Source organism: Zeus faber (genome assembly GCF_960531495.2).
Source record: "Zeus faber genome assembly, chromosome: 10".
Taxonomy (NCBI): domain Eukaryota; kingdom Metazoa; phylum Chordata; class Actinopteri; order Zeiformes; family Zeidae; genus Zeus; species Zeus faber.
Genome location: NC_137199.1, coordinates 14,213,572 through 14,233,355, shown reverse-complemented (window position 1 = coordinate 14,233,355; position 19,784 = coordinate 14,213,572). Strand labels below are relative to the sequence as shown.

General features: G+C 44.3%; 1 protein-coding gene across 2 annotated transcripts in view; it reads left to right on the top strand.

The window, feature by feature from the left end:
* The window catches only part of klhl4 (kelch-like family member 4), a 40,424-nt gene extending 36,697 nt beyond the window's left edge, over positions 1 to 3,727 (top strand). For both annotated transcript variants that reach the window (XM_080008673.1, XM_080008672.1), the window contains 3 exons: positions 876 to 1,088; positions 2,135 to 2,306; positions 3,624 to 3,727. In XM_080008673.1, the coding sequence (XP_079864799.1) occupies positions 876 to 1,088; positions 2,135 to 2,306; positions 3,624 to 3,683 (445 nt within the window). In that variant the 3' untranslated portion in view covers positions 3,684 to 3,727. The remainder of the gene's footprint in view (positions 1 to 875; positions 1,089 to 2,134; positions 2,307 to 3,623) is intronic.
* Positions 3,728 to 19,784: the final 16,057 nt, after the last annotated feature.

Genomic DNA, 19,784 nt, shown 5'->3' with positions numbered 1-19,784 from the left:
AGTAACACTAACGCAAGTGTTCCCATAATAATGTACAAGGATATGGAATTTGATGTATAAAAATATGGATGCATTTATATTTTTAAGAAATGCCAGTGAGAGATCGTGAGCAGTGTGAGAAGTGGAACACAGTATAGCAGCGGCCTATTTGCTTTGAAATGTAGTAAAAGTGAAACACAAGATAAAATAAGATAAGCGCTCTCTCTCTCTCTCTCTCTCTCTCTCTCCCAGGTCCAGAATCACATGTTGATCGCCCCGCTCCTTTAAAAGGAGCGTCATGGGAGGAGATCAAGCTCTCTCTCTGATGCAGCACCGCTCTTTGCTTAGTCTGTTTCTTTTTGCGGATGGACATCTGGTCCAGTCCATTTTTTTCCGTGGCTGCGTTTGTGAGTCTGGATATCATCCCCGTTTTGGGTGGTTGAGGGGGAAGCAGCGGACGGCGGCCCGGGTGCCTCGCCGTCCTTTCGCTCCGTTTGGCCGGATCCTTCCGACTCTTCTCGTGCGTTTTGTTTCGATTGGAACCTCACTTTTCACCTCGACCGGGGCTCGGTTGGGCGTCCATAATATGTTGCGCGCCTCAAGGTTGGAGCCAGAGATTTATAAGAGATAAGTTCAGGGAACACTTTATCAATCCCCGAAGGGAAATTGAGGCGTTGCAGCAGCAGCAGCAGCAAAAAAAAAAAAGAAGAAGTCGAAAAGTGAAGTCGAGAAAGAGACGAAAATTAAAAATGAGACACATCTCTCTGCACAAGTTAGGATGAAGTAGCGCTATGCAAGCTGGTAAAAAGTCAAATCAAAAAGCTTAATGATCCAATGACAGTCCAATAATCTCAAAGCCCTGATACCGAGTGACTTTCACCGCCCTCGTCTTCCAGGCTGTTCGCGGTGGGCGGCCGGGACGGCAGCTCGTGCCTCAGGTCCATGGAGTGCTTCGACCCGCACACCAACAAGTGGAGCATGTGCGCGCCCATGGCCAAGCGGCGCGGCGGCGTGGGCGTGGCCACCTACAACAGCTTCCTGTACGCCGTGGGCGGCCACGACGCCCCGGCCTCCAACCACTGCTCCCGGCTGTCCGACTGCGTGGAGAGGTCAGTCGGTCCAATACGTTCATTTATTGAAAGTAAAAACCAAAGCAGGCTGCGCATCAGTGATTCATTTCATGCCAGGGACGGACCATCGGTTACTCCGCGGACCCCGTTCGATAAGATTCTGTCTTATCGAAGAAGATTTTTATCGTTATATATGATTTAGTACAAACCTCCAGACGGGGAAACTCCGCCCACCGCCTGCAAGTTCTCGAAGGACCCAACGGGGGTCCCCGGGACCCCATGTTGAGAACCACTTTACGTTGCACGCTGTATTTGGACGAGGTTCAACTCATCAACTGCCAAGGTCAGATTTCTGGCCTTAGGCTAATTTTGGGTTTGGTGAATTAAGGACACAGTCGATTTGGAGGTGACATTATAAATAAATAAACATTAATAAATAATAATTATGAATACAATCAACAAAAAGATGGAACGTGCTGTCCCAAACCCTGCTTTTTCATCAGTGTACTAAAGCAGTATTTGGTGCCTAAAGTGATCTGATGACTTGATCCACGGACGGTTATTCATGTTGTAGTGTCTGGCGCCATCTAGTGGCTGCAGTACCACACTCTATTCGATTTGTATGGAAAGGAAAGTCAAAGTGTCTCTAAATTATTCATAATAAAAAAAAATAAAAACAGTCAGTAAGTTTGTTTGTTTCTCGTGAAATCCGGTGAATTTATACTGTCTGCAATACAAAAAAATAAAAAAAAAAACACTGGTTACTAAATTAAACCTGGTCACTCATGCACACTTTGAAGGAGACCCAGCTCCGACGGCCCATTATTCCCAAACCCCAATAGTCCGAAAAATGTCAGGTTGGAGATGGTTACGTTTCGGTATAAGGTTAGAGTTGATCAGGGTTAGGGTGTGGTCCGTGTCCAATGTGACATTTTTCGACCTATTGGGGTTTCGGAGTAATGGGCCCGTCTTCAAATGCCGCCCTTTACACATTGGGTGGCAAAAGTGATCTGAGATGACGGGGTGTTGACGCCCCTTGAAACCCCTTGAAACCCCTTGAAACCCCTCGGAAAACCCCCATGCAGGTACGACCCCAAGACGGACACGTGGACCACGGTGTCGTCACTGAGCGTGCCCCGGGACGCGGTGGGCGTCGGCCTGCTGGGGGACAGGCTGTACGCCGTGGGGGGCTACGACGGACAGTCCTACCTGAGCACCGTGGAGTCCTACGACGCCCAGAACAACGAGTGGAGCGAGGTGAGCGCCCGCTCTCGGTGACGTGACAAGAAGAGCAACAGCAATAATGGCAAAAATAATAACGGCAGTGGCGGAGGTGACGCCACACCAAAGCATCACAATGCAGCGGGATATCTGCTACATCTCAGAATAATAATAATAATAATAATAATAATGATGAACTATACAAGTTAACAGTTCCCTTCCATGGTAACTTCGTCTTATATGCCAACATACACTGTATTTAATTTGAATTCATTAAAAGAAAGATACTTGTACCACTCTGTCAACTTTTTCTGCTTCCTGTTATTTTACTGCATATAATAATAATAATAATAATAATAATAATAATAATAATAATAATAATAATAATAATAATAATAATAATAATAATAATAATAACACATTCAATCCCATTGTTCTTAGGGATAATCTAGTTCTCTGGGGGTAAACTTGCATTTTCATGTGGTTATAGTTGACAGCAGCTCTGAATGCAGCTGCATTGAAATCTCAAGATCTAGTTGTTATGTTTTTTTTTTTATTTTTATTTTTTTATTCGAACTCTAAAATTTAAAGACGCAAGAAGGCGTCGGTTGAATCATTCAAGCTTTTTGGGTGGTGGAAGGTGTGTTTTTTTTTATTATTTCTCACAGGCTCGTCTAGCTGATCCCATCTGCAGCCAGGGATTGAGCTAATCCGGTTCAGCAGCCAGAACCCTTTCACCTGTTATTCGATGATGATCTATATGATCGATGGTAAACTTTTGAGAATTAGCTTGCATTAAAAAAAATATAATAATAACTGAATTGTACACAATCAATCATGGTATTGATTGCAGAGGGCATATAAATCAGTTATTTTCTTAATTATTTTTGATACATTTAAAATAGGTTTTTGTTCATGTTTACGTCAATAACTTTTAGTGGGCTGCAAGAAGAACATTTTTCACAGACAACACTTTTTTTTTTTTTTACATCCGCATCGTTTCCATTTCCTGCACCGAGTTGCTCTGTCTGGCCAGAGGATCGAAGGTGGTTTAGGACCTTTTTTTTTTTTGTTTAACGTTTTTTAACGAACACATTTGAGACCGCAAAGCTTCCGAATTTAGACTTTTTCCATTCCATTTTTAATTTAAAAAACCCCCAGTTTTTAGTTGTTTCTGTGTCCAGTTTTATTTGTATTTTTTGTTGTTCCTGTGTGTGTGTTATTTGTGTGTGTGTGTGTGTGTGTGTGTGTGTGTGTGAAGTTTTTTTTCCCTTCTTTTTGTTTGTGTTCTTTTTCTCTTTGGCCCACACAGCGAGCTCCGAAGCTGCTGCTTAACCTCTCTGTCCTTCGCAGGAGGTTCCGCTGAACATCGGCCGGGCCGGAGCCTGCGTGGTGGTGGTCAAACTGCCGTGAGCGGCCGAACCGGAGGAGACGAGCGGACGAGCGGAGCAACCGAGCGAGGGAGGGAGGGAGGGAGGGAGGGAGGGAGAGGGTCCTTGGAGAATAACTGGCTGTTTTGTTTGTTTGTTGTTTTTTTTTCTCTTTTTCTTTTTTTGTAACCCCAGACGTTCAGAGTGGAAACAAAACCCCCACAGAGAATGTCCACAAACCATTGTTTGCTGTCATTACCGTTGCTGCACTCGCCCGCCCACCGGCGGAATGGAAAAGAAGGGGGAAAATAAAACGAGACATTCCGGACATCTTCAACCGTTCGAGAATTTCCATGGATTTGCGCTGCGCGGTTGGAATCCAGATGTCGGAACCAATTTGCTCTCCCCAATTTATCAGGCTGTCCGGAGTGTGCGGCAGCGTCCAAAACAACACAAAAGTCGTATGACATTTTGAGGGATGGCTAGCACCGCGGCAAATGGCATCTTTCATGGTTTGAGCTGGCTTCACACCGAACGACCGAAAACGCAATATACAAATATTCACTTATATAGAAAAGATTTATCGATAGTGAATATGGCGACATCCAGCGTTTACGTTAATAACCTCGTTATTTTATACACGTAACTTATTTACTTAGTTTTAAGCTCGGTTCTTATTTACCTATTTTTGGCATCACTTCTAGTTATTGCGTCTGCGTTAATTTGGGAAATGACGACAGGCGAGGCGGTGCATATCGTGGAGGGGGCGGCGTTTATCTCAGAGGGGGTGGGGCTTATCATAGCGCCCTCACAGCTTCTCCGCGTGCGGAGTCCGACGCCATTCCATGGGAATTAATGGACTTCCTGTTTGTTGTTGTCGTTTGTCGGATTCGGTGTAAAGCCGGCTTCAGAAGTGACCCCCGCCTTGTTTTTATTGATCCTGTAGCTAAAGAACACCAAAGTCATGTTGCTTGTCATAGCCGTCGTGTTACAGAATGAAAAAAGGTTTACAAAAAAATAAAATAAACTTGTGAATGATGCGAACTATATCATATTGATATTTCACACGGACTGCGCGGGGGGGCGTCCGTGAACCCGCCCGGCCGCTCACCCGACCTCACGGGGCCGCGCCTTCTGCGCCAAATCACGCGACCGCGTGGTTCATTTCGGCTTTTGGGTGGAGACGAGGCCCTCCGTCGTCCCTGGCGGAAGGACTTTTGTGCAAACGCTTTTACTTTCGGAACTTCGAGGGCCGACGCCGCCGCCCCTCTGATCGCCAGCATGCGGCCCCCCGGGGTCCGACCGGGCGGCCTCTTTTTGGTTTTTCCTTCTTTTGTTGTTCTTTTTCATTTGTCGATTGTTTATACCGACTCGTTCTGGAACGGAAACTTTGTAAACTGGAATTATAACATTGCAACTTTGAGGCCAAATATTGCTTTTAATGTTTCTATCATCATTTTGTACAGCATGCTACTCTAATAAAAACGAGTTCATTCTACTCAGCTCCGAGCGTCGAGTTCCATGTTTTCAGTTGTTGTTGTTGGTTTTTTTTTAACCCAAACTCTGAATCCGATGCCCCCGCAAGAGGCTTTTATGTAAAAGACGCTCAGATCTTAGCAGACGCGGCGCTTCATCTCTTTCTGACAAAATGACCAGATTCCACCGCTGTTTGCCTCCGTGGCTTTCCGTTGTTTACCAAATAATGAGTCATGAGGCTGAGGCAGACGTCGAGCGAGTCGAGAGCGACGGATGATGCCAGTTCATCCCCACTGGACGCTGCGTGGGGCCGGAACGCCGCCGCCGCCGCCGCCGCCGCCGCGCACACGTGTCTGATTCGGTGGCGATTAAGGCAGAAACACGATCTGAACAGAATGATATCCACACGGGCCCCGGTGTTTGTTATGGACGAAAATCAAATGTTTGGATGGTTGTGAGGACGACCGCGACGACCCGATCTGTTCCGCGTGTTCTCAGCTCTGCCCCCTCGATACTGGAACAGTTTACAAGGTTCTGACGCCAACGCGGGTTGACTCTCAAATGATCCACAAAATGAGGTTCAGAGTTTTCCTTTGAACATATCAGACCATTATCAACCGAAAGGGTATAGAAAGGGCTTAAAAAAAGTACATTTTCCTGAGCCCAATGCATTTTCTTTTCTTTTTCAACCCCATACATTATTGACTAGTTTCCACTGATACTGAATGCAGGATCGGAACATTTAACTTAATTTTACATTATGAACATAAACATGACATAAGATACTTTGAAAAACAAAGTCTGGACCCAAATTGTCGATTCATTCCACCGGCAACCCGGTGCAATTCAAGATAAATGCCTTCATTTAGCAGATATAGTTGATGTTTTCCAAGCCGCAGCTAAAAGTGATCCATCAATACCCAAATCTCACCAAATAACTATCCTTTGTTGAAACTGCAAAAAGTTCTATTGAACCGTGGAAAACAACAAAGGCCATTGTTATGTCAACCGGCTGGAATAAAGGGTCATTTTGGGAACAAAAGTACGAAGGAATTATAATGACTTTCCGCGCACTCCCTCCCCAAACCAAAACCCACGGGCAAGGCGTGTGTTGACGGGTGTAATGTCGGCCGCCGCCGGTGGAGGGCGCTGTTGCACCGCAGCCGACGCGCTAGCGGCAGAATCCAAGATCTGCACGAACCAAATACTTTTCATTATAAATGTCAACCGGCATTAAAAATGCCAAGGACAAATACTTGAGCTAATAACCCTGCATAATTATTAAAAGACGATGATGAAATGTCGAGAAATTGGATGGTAATTATTTTTTTTTTTTTGTTGCAAAGTATAGCTTCTTGCTGAGTTTTAAGGAATGCTGCACAAAGCAAGATGGTGTCTGATGTGGGAGGGAGGTTTTATCATGCATTGAGGATTTATTTTCCTTTTCTTCTTCTTTTTTTTTTATTATATATTTTTTATTTTTTTTCCATGACAAAAGTTCAGTTTTTGCTGAATTCTGGCTGCACATTTTGTCTATTTCGGGTCGCGCATTTTGGTCTTTCCCTTTGTGAGCCGACGAGGAGCAGCTGCTCCCCATCATGTGTTTTATCCATCCTTGTTAGGGCTGAAAAGAGAGAGAGGAGTGATGAGAGGCCGCCTTACAAACAGCATAGCAGAGAAGGTTGTGTGTGCGAAGGAGGGCTTCCTTGAAAATCACTGCGGCAACATTCTTTTCCCCACGCACATAAATTCATAGAAACAACACAATTATACCATGTGAGTGCATTTCACATAAAACAACAATAATAATAATAATAATGAATAGACGTTGTTATCAAAGTTCTGCCAACGTTTTATTTTACACAGCTGAACTGACAGAATTGGTCTTTGAGGATTATGCAGAGAAGAAATGAAACAACAAAAAAAAAAGGAAGAGGAAAAAGGGAAACTGTGGGAAAAATGGAACATTTGAGAATTGCCATAACCAGAGTGAAAAAAAACCCACAAAACAGACAAAAAGACACCAATAAAAAAAATAAGCCAAAAGAAAGAAAAGATAACTTCAGAAAGCGTTTGAGGATGGCCATAACCAGAGCAGAATTAAAAGCAAAAAAAACCCCAAAACAAACACATACAAAAAAAGACCATAAACACAAATAAGCACAAACAAAAGAAAGGGTAATACCTCCATATTTCTGTCTTTGGAAATGTTGTCGGGCATGTGACGGAGGCTATTGTTTGAGGACGCACTGAGGAAGTGTCAAGCTGCAGTGACTTCCCTGTCAGGGTTCAAGCCGCCGCTGCGTTTTGGCGTGTTGCGTGAGTTTCCTCACCCTCAGGGAAAACAATGTTTCTTCGCCCCTGGTGACGACCCTAACCCAAATCACTCTAATTCCAAGCCTAAAATCCTGAACCATCCCCACAACTAACCCTAACCACCCTTACCCTAACCACCCTAACCCCGAACCCTAACCACCCTTACCCTAGCGAGCGTAACCCCTAACCATAACCATTCTAACCCTAACAAGTAAGCCTAACCTCCCTTACCTTAGCCAACCTAACCCTAAGTCTTACCATCCTAACCCTAACCACTCTAACCCCTAACCCTCTAACCCTAACCCTAATACCATATATCCTAACCCTAGCAACCCAAAGCACCCTAAACACCCTAACCCTAACCACCCTTACCTCTAACCCTAACCACCCTAACCCCAATCCTTATACACCCTAACCCTAACCCTAACCACCCTAACCCCAATCCTATACACCCTAACCCTAGCAACCCTTGCCCCTAACCCCAGCCAGCCTAACCCTAAACACCCTAACCCTAACCACCCTTACCCCTAACCCCAACCACCCTAACCCTAAACACCCTAACCACCCTTACCCCTTACCTTTACCATCCTAACCCTAACCACCCTTACCCCTAACCCAAACCACCCTAACCCTAAACACCCTAACCACCCTTACCCCTTACCTTAACCATCCTAACCCTAACCACCCTTACCCCAAACACCAACAATCCCAAGCCTATACACCCTAACCCTAACCACCCTTACCCCTTACCCTAACCATCCTAACTGTAACCACTCCACCTCTAACCTTAACCACCCTAACATTTCATGTATAATTTCTTACTGTGATATCTATGCCAATAATGCATCCTGCGAATACCTTTTGGATATTCTGGATATTTGGCTATTAATCCTCTGTATTTTTTGTAACTTCTTATATGAATATTTATTTTCATTGAATTGGATTGAGTTTACTTGAATTCAATTAAATCAAAAATGTCACGTATTTTATTTTCATTTTATTCCATTCATTTACTATTTTTCTTGTAAATGTACTTTCTCTTCTTTGCCTTAGCGCCAGTTGTCCGTAGAGAAACGCCCAAATTCCGGCGGGAAAAAAAAACAACAAACAAAAAAACACCCCCAAATCTGATTCTGAATTTGCATTTCAGCAGCGCGGTACGGCCGTCGCCACATTTGAACACGCGCGAGTGGCGGCGGCGTGACAAACATCAACTCCGAGTGTGTGGAAACAGCCGAAAAGCTGAGGAGGTAAAGCTGCGGGTCTGTAAGTGAGACTGACGCTGATACAATAGTTATCTAAGCTTTCGGGAGTCCAACACCGATCCAAAGAAGAGACAGTTGCTTCTCTGCCTTGATCAAAGGCAGCAGACAAGTGGTGTAGAACGCTACACCCCCACCGCACCGCCCGCCCCGCCCGCACCCCCCCCCCCCCCCCACCCCCCCCGTCTCCCCCGTCTCGCTCTCCCGCTCTAATGCTGCTTGAATGCATTGTCATCTCATTATCTTTGAAGAGGCGAAAGATCCCTCCGCGGCGAGTGGGCGCTGTCTGCCGCCATCAGACGGGGCCGCGAGACGGGTGCAAGCACGTTCCCGTCTCATTATGCTGAGTGAGGGATATCAGACGCGTCCCATCTGCCCGTGGCCTTGCGCCTTCCCTCCTTACCCCCTAACCTCCGTCCTTCCTTCCTTCCCTCCTTCCTTCCTTCCTTCTTGCGCACAGGTAGTCTCCTGCAGCATCCTTCACGGGAAGATGAACCCTCCTTCCCACCTGCCCGTGGCTTCCCTCCTGCCTTCCTTCCCTCCTGCCTTCCTTCCCTCCTTTCTTTCTTTCTTTCTTTCATTCTTTCTTTCTTTCTTTCTTTCTTTCATTCTTTCTTTCTTTCCTTCCTTCCTACCTTCCTTCCTTCCTTCCTGTGCACAGGCAGCCTCCTCCAGCCTCCTTGATGAGAACATGAAGCACACTTCCCATCTGCCCGTTTCTTCCTCCTTCCTTCCTTCCTTCCGTCTTTCCTTCCTTCCTTCCGTCCTTCCTTCCTTCCGTCTTTCCTTCCTTCCTTCCGTCCTTCCTAACCGTAACCCGAACCCTTCATGTGCACAGATAGCCTCTCCCAGCATCCTTGACAAGGACAATATGAAGCAGACTTCCCATCTGCCCGTCGCTTCCTTCCTTCCTTCCTTCTGAAAGTTGGTCAGCTGGGAAGTCATCTCCCTGTGCATCTTCATCTTCCAGCTCCCTTCTTTCTTTCTTTCTTTCTTTCTTTCTTTCTTTCTTTCCTCCCTCCTTAATTCCTTCCTTCCTTCCTTCCTTCCTTCCTTCCTTCCTTCCTTGACGTGTAAAGGCTGCCTCCTCCAACCTCCTCAGTGATGAGAAGATAGAGCTGGAGGATTAGCACACTACCCATCGGATCCTTTTTTCCTTCCTTCCTTCCTTCCTTCCTTCCTTCCTTCCTTCCTTCCTTCCTTCCTTTTGTGGATTAGCACCAGGACAAACTACCAAAGAAAAGAGACAAAGCAGCTTGGTTTCTGAGTTTTTCAAAATATTTGATCAGCAACTTTCCAGGAGTTTACATCAGGTGTATTTTTAATTAGGAATTCAATCTGGCGTTTCGGGAAGAGATTGACTGAGGGGTGAAGTCGGGACAAACCTACATACTTTGTGGACACATGTTCGTTTCTGCTGTTGCAGCACCGCGACGCTTCTCCACATAACCCCAATCTGTTTTCAAGAAAGTGAAAGAAACCGTGATACCACCAAATTTTGAATTAAAGCTGAAAGGAAAAGGGGATTGGATGATATTTCAACTATCCATGATGATATCTCATGGGAGAACCATGACATGTAAAGGGTGAAGACGGAGGAGATCTCCGTTGTCCATTCCACAAGCCAAGACCTTGATCCGAGCTCCACGGCAGCTGATTCTCTTCCATTTTATTTTTTATTTTTATTTTTTTTTAAGAGGAGAACACCAAACCCGTTCACCCTGAGCAGGGAAGAGCTAATTCCCAATCGATTACATTTGTCGCAGTGAAACGGTTTCTTCTGAGTTATCGGGGTGTTGCTCCGGCGTGGAGCATCGGCGCAGGCGGCTCGTTCAGAAGGACGGAATGAATGTCTCCTCTGTTCAGAACCTCCGTCCGGGAACGAAATGGAGATGCAATCTACGCTTTGATTGACTGTGCCGGTAGAAAACGAAAAAGAAAAGCTGGCAACTGGGCGAAAATAACCAGGATTCTTCAAACAACAGGGCTCCCAACTGATATTAATGAATAATATGTGTCGACCATTTTTGATTTACCTTCACATTCCAAATGTTGGATATGATCGATCACAAGCACCGCTCTTACATATGAAGAAAGTGAAAGGCAGTATATACATTTATTTTTCAGAATTAGAATCAATATATTAAAAAAAAATGCTCTCCCTCTTTACTTTCTACTGTATTATGGAACGCGAGAACCAAAATGGTAAAAATACAGATTTCAAAGAAACAAATCTGTTTTTGAGCGCTGACCCAGTCCCGCTTCCTTCCCAAAAACAACGTGGACCTGTCAAAATATGAATATGGATGACTGCGAGCCATCTTCATCTCAGAAATGAAGTCAAGATCGCCCTTCAGATCAACTTTGTGAAATCATCCGAGCATCTAATCTTCCAGCTGTAGTAAATGTTATTATGGGGTTTGTGGAGGAGGAGTAAGAGGAGGAAGAGGAGGAAGAGGAGGAGGAGGAGGAAGAGGATGAAGAGGAGGAAGAGATAGATGGATAGATGATAGAGAGATAGATAGATAGATAGATAGATAGATAGATAGATAGATAGATAGATAGATAGATAGATAGATAGAAACAGCAGTTAGGATAACACTCCACACAGTGCTCGTCACATGGACCAAAGTTCCCAGAACAAACGTTGGAGTAGAGTAGGGGTTTTGGGGTTTTGGGGTTTTGGGGTTTGGGGGTTTTGGGGTTTGGGTCTCCATTGGAAACCAGTCTGTAGATATGCTGTCTTTCCTTGCGCATTCTTTCCTTTTCTTTTCCTTTTTCCCCCCATTTCCATTCCTGGCCCGTGTTGTGTTTCTGTTTGACACGACGGGCTGCGGCATTGATCTGCATGATGAATGTCAGATCAAAATGAATCCGTTCAGCGTTCCAGCGCCTTTGAATTCATGCATGGGAGAGCCTGTCAGGGCCGAGAGATGATGTGGACACTGGCTTTTACTGTTTGTCAAGATTTATGTCCCACCACCCCACCCGTCCTGCTCCACCCTGCTCCACCCTCCTCCATCCTCCTCCGTCCCCTTCTCCTCGTCCTCTGTGCTCGGTCTCGCTGCCAATACGCCTGAGAATCTAGATTCAACATTTGCCCACTTCTCCCAGGAAGCGAATGCAATTAGACGGCTTTGTGGGTGTAAAGCGCCCCTTTGCATAAACCATCACACGTTGCAATCTATCATTTTAATGGGGCTCTCTCTCTCAAACTTTCCCGGAGAACAAACTGTAACTACACTCGCGCTGTCTCGTTTTTAAATTTCTTTTATTTTTTCTATCTCGCATTCAAACAGTAAACGCGACCCATCAAATAGCATTTTTATTATTGTTTTTTGCAGCCGCTGGCCTTTTTGTAAGGCTGCCTTCAAAATGAATTTGTAATAAAAAAATAAAATGAACTGAGGAGCTGGAAAATAGGTTTTCCCAAAAGCTCAGCATCGAGAGGACATTTGAAAATCAAATACGCTAATAAGGTAGAAATAGCCCCGTCACAACATTAAAACCCCCGCATAACAACTACTAAATCCTCGAAAACCATCCTTTAAACAAAATAAGTATCTGACTGATCCCACTTCAGGTCCGGCGCTGGTGTTGTCCGACGAGCTCCGCAGGCCTTCAGATCTATAATTCATGGAACGTCTTGTCGAGCTCAATAACATACTCTCCCTCCTTGAAGGACGCACATTCCAAACTTCGCAGTCAATCTTCACGGCGGAGGGAGAAAAGGCCCCCATTGTTGCCTGTGTACCACCATTGTGCCCGACACAACGACAGTTACCTCACCGCAATCATTCTCGCGGCACATTATCGCCGCCCCCCTGGAAACATCCCCTTATGAATCGCCCGGTGAACTAAATCACTTCCTTTGTGGGACTCGTCGCGCCTTTCTTCGCCGGATCCCTTTGCTTACCGCCATTGTTAGCGAAGATGAACAGCCCGCGACAATTAAAGCCGCGGACCGCTACTCGTGCTGAATGGGCGGTCGGCCCCCGTACTTTACGCGCCGGTGTCTAGATCTGTCATCCAGTGGCATAATAGAGAGAGGCTGGAGGTGGATGGAGAGCAGCATACAAATGTCTCACACTTGGTCAGGGTGGGGTCAGGGATCTGGGGCAAGGCAAGCACGGGGTAATGAAGCCGCCTGCTCTTTGGTGTTTGAGTAATCAAGGCTTGAATTGAGGCGGTGGACGCCATCAGCCCGCCTTGAAAGACCCACCCCTCGCAAAGATAACGAACGGGTTTTCCTGGCGGTCGTTGCCGCGTTCTTCCACGCGGGTCTTTCGGAGGGGATTGAGCCCACTGAGAACTTTGAGGACCCCCACGAAGTTCCCGATCGTCACAGCGGCCAAATTTAAGTGAGCCGTAGTTTGCAAAACCTAACCAACGTAAGCTGGTGTAATTATCACACTACTGATTTTACTTGTTCTGGAGTGATGTATTGAAATGATAGAAAACCAAAATTGATGTCACACCTCCCAGTAACCATTTCAAGTAATAATGTGCCTGAGAAATGTTTATACCTCTATTAAAAGCATCAAATACGTGTGGAACAAGAAGTCGCTGAAGGAAAAAGGGACTTATCAACTTATTTCTTGACTGTATATACATATTTGCTATCAATCAAGATTCAAACCCACTGATGAGTATCACAATATCTTAAATTGATCCAGTATTGAGAGAATAGATTCAGCCTCGCAGAGGGCCAATCACTTCCGCCAATGGTTATCATTGCCCCATTGAACTACATACAGTAATATGTAGTGTAGTTGTACTATTGCTTGGTGCATGGCAATCATACTGTGGCCCTGATAGCGCAACACTTAAAAGTGATGCACACGTCTGGACACGCTTGTTCTAGAAGGTCAGAGGAAAATGAGCTCCAAAGTGTTTTTGGTTTATTTTAACATTGTGATGGCATGACTCACAAATTATTGCAGATATCAGCTGTTATCGTACCGTCCTGTCAATTCAAGTAACCTGATGAAATACACACATTGTATGTAAGCTGGCTATAAGGTTAATAGTTACTTTCAGAACGCGTAATAGGGCACAAGCAAGTTAAACTACCGGTAGGATTTGCTGACATGACTAAAAAAAAACCGTAACTATTTTAATCACTTTTATTCATTTTTCAAATCAGTTAGTATACGTAAACATTGCTGGAGATTCTTAAAGTACTAATCTCAAACTGGAGGATACTAACACTGGTTAGTTACTGTAACTTTGCCTATGGAGTGGTAGAGGAGGAATTTTGGGTTTCATCTCGGCATACAGTTTAGAGAAAATATATCTCTGTCCCAATGACTTTTTCTTACGATTGCTGGACTAGATTTCCATTGCAGTGAGAATAAAAGTGCAGGTTTAAACTTCTGTGTGGTACAAGCTGTTATCTTAGGCTCATCATGAGGGCTTTCCTTACACCTGTTTGTTTTCCCCACGACAAGTCAAAATGCCTGCTGCCAACAAGGTCTACATCACAGGCATCTGTATGCTGAGGCCACACCTTGATATGTTTTGAGCCACACTTATCATCCACATTGTTCCTTTTCCACGGGTATCGTCCATATTGTGGAATGGAGTTGGCTGGAAGTATTGGATGTTTTTGTGGCTCCTGTGGCAGCAACACTACATTTTTGTCAGCTTTTCCAGAAGCTCTTCCCTATAAGTCAAGTACTTCACTAGTACTTGAGTTTAAATGTCTTTTTTGTGCATGACGTGGTACCGTGTTAATGAGTGATGTACACTTACTACTGTCAGTCATGCCAATTTTGACATATATTGTAAAACTACTGATTAAAAAAAAAAATGCCAACAAGTAGAAATTGTGTGAAATGCCCTTGCAGAGTTGGCCGATTGTGTGCTCCCTCATGTGCTGAGGGGTGTGCTTATTGTTGATATCAACTGGTCCAGCGCTTAGTCGGGTGAGTAACCTTTCCCTAATCTTTTGAATTGTGAAAGGCTCTGCACACCATGGGTGAGCCCGCAAAGGTGATTGTAATTACTTAGGCTGATTAGACCTCTTCACAGGACGGTGAGGTTGTGTTGAGACATCTCCCCGACTCTCCTGTTAATTTTGTTGCACTGGTCAGGGCAGAGTACTGTAATTATGCCTTCATCTTTCTAATTCATGCATATACGCAAATTGAAACAACTCTGGACAAAAGCCTGCATGAAACAATGACACAAAGAAAAAAAATCAATGGAGCTGTTTGATGAGTGTATGCACAAATACGGGCATTAAAAGGTACAAAGAACATGAGAAAGGCTTGGGTCTGGCAGGTATTGTGGGTTGTGATGACCATGACCATGCCGCTGTTCCTCAGACAGCATCAAGTGGTTTATGCTGACATGTCCTTAAAAATAAGGTACAAAGTTATTATTGCATAGCACAAATACTCTTGGGTACCAAACAATAGTGGTATGCTTACATCACTGATTAGGATAGTCATATTAAAGATAAGGTCATCTGAAGGTAGCCTAGAAAATTATTTGATTATACACCAATCAGCCACAACAGTAAGACCAGCTGCCTAATATTTTGTAGGCCCCACTTGTGCCGCCAAAACAGCTCTGACCCACCTAAATAATGTTTTGGTAGGTGGTACATGTCAAAGTAACATCCACATGAATGCCAGGTCCAAGGTTTCCCAGCAGAACATTGCGCAGTGCATTACATTGCCTCTGCCGGCTTGCCTTTTTCCCATTGTGCATCCTGGTTCCAGCTCTTCCCCAGGATAATGATGGACATGCACCCAGCCATCCACATGATGTAGAAAAAAACATCATTGATCAGACCTGGACACCTTCGTCCATTGCTCAATGGTCCTGTTCTAATGCTCACTTGCCCATAGGCGCTTTCGGTGGTGGACAGGGGTCAACATGGGCACCCTGACCGGTCTGCAGCTACACAGCCCCATACACATCAAGCTGTGATGCACTGTGTGTTATGACACCTTTCTATCAAAGCAGCATTAACTTTTTCACCAATTTGTGTTACAGTAGCTCTTCTGTGGGATCGGACCAGACGGGTTAGACTTCACTCCCATCGCACATCAATGAGTCATGGGCGTCCATGACGTCCATGGGCTCCCCACTCCCCACTGGTGAACTGGCATGGTCATGGACACCCAAGGCTTATGGATAGCCTCTCGCTGGTTCACCGGTTGTCCTTCCTTGGAGCACTTTTGGCAGGTACTAACCACTGCATACCAGGAACACCCCACAAGACCTGCCGTTTTGGAGATGCTCTGATCCAGTCGTCTAGCCATCACAATTTGGCCCTAGTCCAAGTAGCTCAGAACCTTACGCTTACACATTTGTCCTGCTTCCAAAACATCAACTTCAAGAACTGACTGTTCACTTGCTGCCTAACATATCCCACCCCTTGACGGGTGCCATTGGAACGAGATGAGCAATGTTATTCACTTTACCTGACAGTGGTTTTAATGTTGTGGCTGATTGGTGTATATACGTACATGTGATTGAACGCAAATATATCAACAAGTCTAACCCAGGTGACAGTAAATGATATACAGAATTAAACACAAATACATTGGATGTATGCTATATATATGTTTGGTAAAAGTTTAGTAATCAAGATCTGTATGTCCTGTAAGTACCTGGTTTGACTTGATAATTTCTTTCACTGAGAAATTAACTGGTTGGTTTATTTATATATAAATAAAAACAATTTAGTAGATCACCTCTAGATGGATATCTGTTTATATGCACAGTATATCCTGACCAATTATGTAAGCATCCCACTATAATGTATTCAGAACTTCTTGATCGTGACAGACTCATCATGTCTTCCCTTTGCCTTTTTCATAGACCCCTTGATGCTGCCTGAGTATTGTAATATTAAATGCCAGTCCAAGGTCTTTCTTTTCTATTTTGTGCCTGGAGTTGTGCACACATTGAGCAGATTAAATACTTAGACCTTTATGCATCAAACAGTTCACCATCATTTTCTTTGTTGCTGATACATTTTTATATATTTTATATTTGATTTCTCTGTGGATTCCTGCATTCCAAATTACCCTGTTCTCATTTACCTTCAGGCTAAGGACCAGTATCAAATTAAGTCACAGAGGCAGGTCTCATCCATAAATATTTCTCAGAGGGCCACAGGGTGATCCTTGATTTTCTTGGAAAAAAGCAGAACATTCTTCTCTGTCTGAGCTGACCTGAAAGAGGAGGCTGAAGAAAGCAGGCCTAACTAGGAGGACGGACTATACTCCCAGTGCCACTATGCATACAGCTGTTGCACATGAACTGAGAGGCATAGGTCAGCTGTTAAGTGACGGAGCTATGTGGCAGACATTGCAACGAAAGTGTCTCCCGACAGTTAAAAGAGTCTGGCATACAAATGTTAGACTGGATCCATCTGGAGTTCGAGTTCACTCTCGACGCAGGCTTGTCCAAAGACAACACTTCACAGTGGGACCAAACCAAGTGTGGCATGCTGATGGGTATGATAAACTGAAACCTTTCTGTATAGCCATCAGTGGCAATGCCGAAGTTATTCGGTATTGTGGCAGTTAAGTGGCATCGATGGCTTTTCGAGGAAAGTGATGTGGCTCAGGAATGGCACCACTAGCAACAATCCAGGGATCATTGCGCAACATTATATGCAGTGTGTATCAGAGTTTGGACAACTTCTAGCCCCCCTTTGCACAGTCTGTGGAACTGAAAATGGCACTATGGCAGCCATTCAATGTGCATTAAGATCACAACAAGATGACTTTGCAGGAGCCCTCAGTCACATGTATGGCACCTTAACTGCAAACCAACGAATTGAGAGTGGGTGGTCTTTCCTCAGAAAGCAAAGATACAGGCCTTTTATGGTCAATTCCATGAAACTACAGTATAATGTATGTAATGCTGCTATGTAGTCAGTCCTGTGTTTTTTGGTGTTTTAGCATGCCAGAGATTTTCAAGCTGTGTCCACAATCAATATTATAGATAATAACACTGGAAAGAAAAAATGTAAAAATTTCATTTTTTTTTTTTGCTGCATTCCTCCTGGCCACAAGGAGATAGCTTGCTAACATGCTCCCAATGTACTGTATATGGGGGGCTCTTCTGCACAAAAATATTCCAAAGTTTATCTGAAGTTAGGTTTGAATCAATGAAATCAAGTGTGCATGTTCCAGAGTTAGTGTCTTTAGTACAGAAGTTAGGATTGTGGATTTTGTCCCCCATCGCTTACATTGGAATCACATTAGGAAGGTATGTCTGAATGGCCAGTATTAGGCAGGTGGAAGGATTACAGCGATTTTAACCTGTTTCAATGTGCATATGGGCGCATGACCATTTTTTCAAGACAGATATGGAACATCATGAACCTGTCCTTTAAGGATTGGGCCTGTAAGCAACATAATTTTTCATTTGATTTGTTTTTTGACACCTGTGGCCAGGTGTCTATATTTGCTCTTCTTTGTAGTGGGTCCCGCACTGAAACTCTGCTCACACCATTGGTATAGCCGCCCAATATGACAAGTCTCTCACTTGACGATTATCCCACTCATTTCAGTCAGAAAAGTAGTTCATGAACAAAAAAAAACAGCATTCCACACCAAACCTCCATTCAAAATGTACCAAGCAAAAAAGTGCATTTATCTGGTTCAAAACCAGAAAGTGCCTTGTGGTGGAAGCAAATATAACGACCATATTTGACTGAAAGAGCTGTTGTCAACCTGTCAGTCAACCTGAGGCAGATTTCTGTCATCAGAAATTCAACGTTTTTGTTCACAGTTTATTACAGCTGTAGAACGGACTTGGTTTTAGTTATACCACTTATTTAGTATTTTTTGCCTACCTTGAATGATCGATTTGGAATGACTTGACTCATAGTGTTTCGATTTATGACTGGTCTTAGGTTTGACGGAAAGGGAGCGTGAATCCCCAGCATGCCAGGGAGCCCTTCGCCAGTTTGCCGACATTGTGCCAGCTCGGCGCAGTCTGTGTGGTGATGGTTCTCCAAATTAAATTTTGTGGACTTGGGAGAGAGGGGGCTGGCTCCGCCCGTCAGCCGGACAACTGCTGTGGAGAATCACATATCACTGAAAAACATGTCTTTGACAAACATGTCTGGACTTGATAATCTTCAGTTCCTGATTCGGCAACAGAAGATGTTTGTCTGGTAGACGTGCATTTGTTACCTCTGCTGTGGAAGTTAAGTCTTCTCAGAAACTACTGGGTAGCTCGATGTGCAACTTGCGGGACACATTCATGCTCCCAGGAGGGCATTGATTTTGGGGACCCTGTGAACGTCCTTTTTAAAAAGGGACACGGTCATCCCCAGGTTGTAATTTATGCGTCCGGTGGACTTCTACTGTAACTGCTAACTGGGTAGATTATTGTGCCTTAGCAGAAGTCAGGCTGCATTATAATTATTTTTTTTATTATAGGATGGTTTACACCTCGTAGAAATATTAGTTTGCTTAAATTAGCTAACATCCTGCCGCTTCATGTATTTGTTCATTTATTTTTCTTTTTTTTTCTTTCTTCTGTTAAAGCTCTGTGTACAACTCAAACGCCATCATTGTGTCAAAGAATATGCCAAAGTTTTGTGTGCTGAAAAACCCTGTGGTCCTTAAGGAAAACTGTCACTTACTGTCACAACTGTCAAAATAAAACTGTTATATTGTTCTTCAAGATTGTATTACCAGGAGGACGTTCAGTGGCGTGCAACACAGTATGACAGCTTAACATATATATGCAGTCTGTGTGTTTGTGTGTTTGTATGTGTAGATATGATATGCATATATGATGGATATGTCATTGGTATGTGTACATATATATACACACACACACACACACACACACACACACACACACACACACACACACACACACACACACACACACACACACACACACACACACACGCACACACACAAATCAGGCACAACATTAAAACCGCTGACAGGTGAAGTGAATATCATTGTTCATCCTGTTCCAGTGGCACCTGTCAAGGGGTGGGATATTAGGCAGCAAGTGAACAGTCACCTCTTGAAGTTGATGTGTTGGAAGAAGGAAAAATGGACAAGCGTAAGGATCTGGGCGACTTTGACACGGAC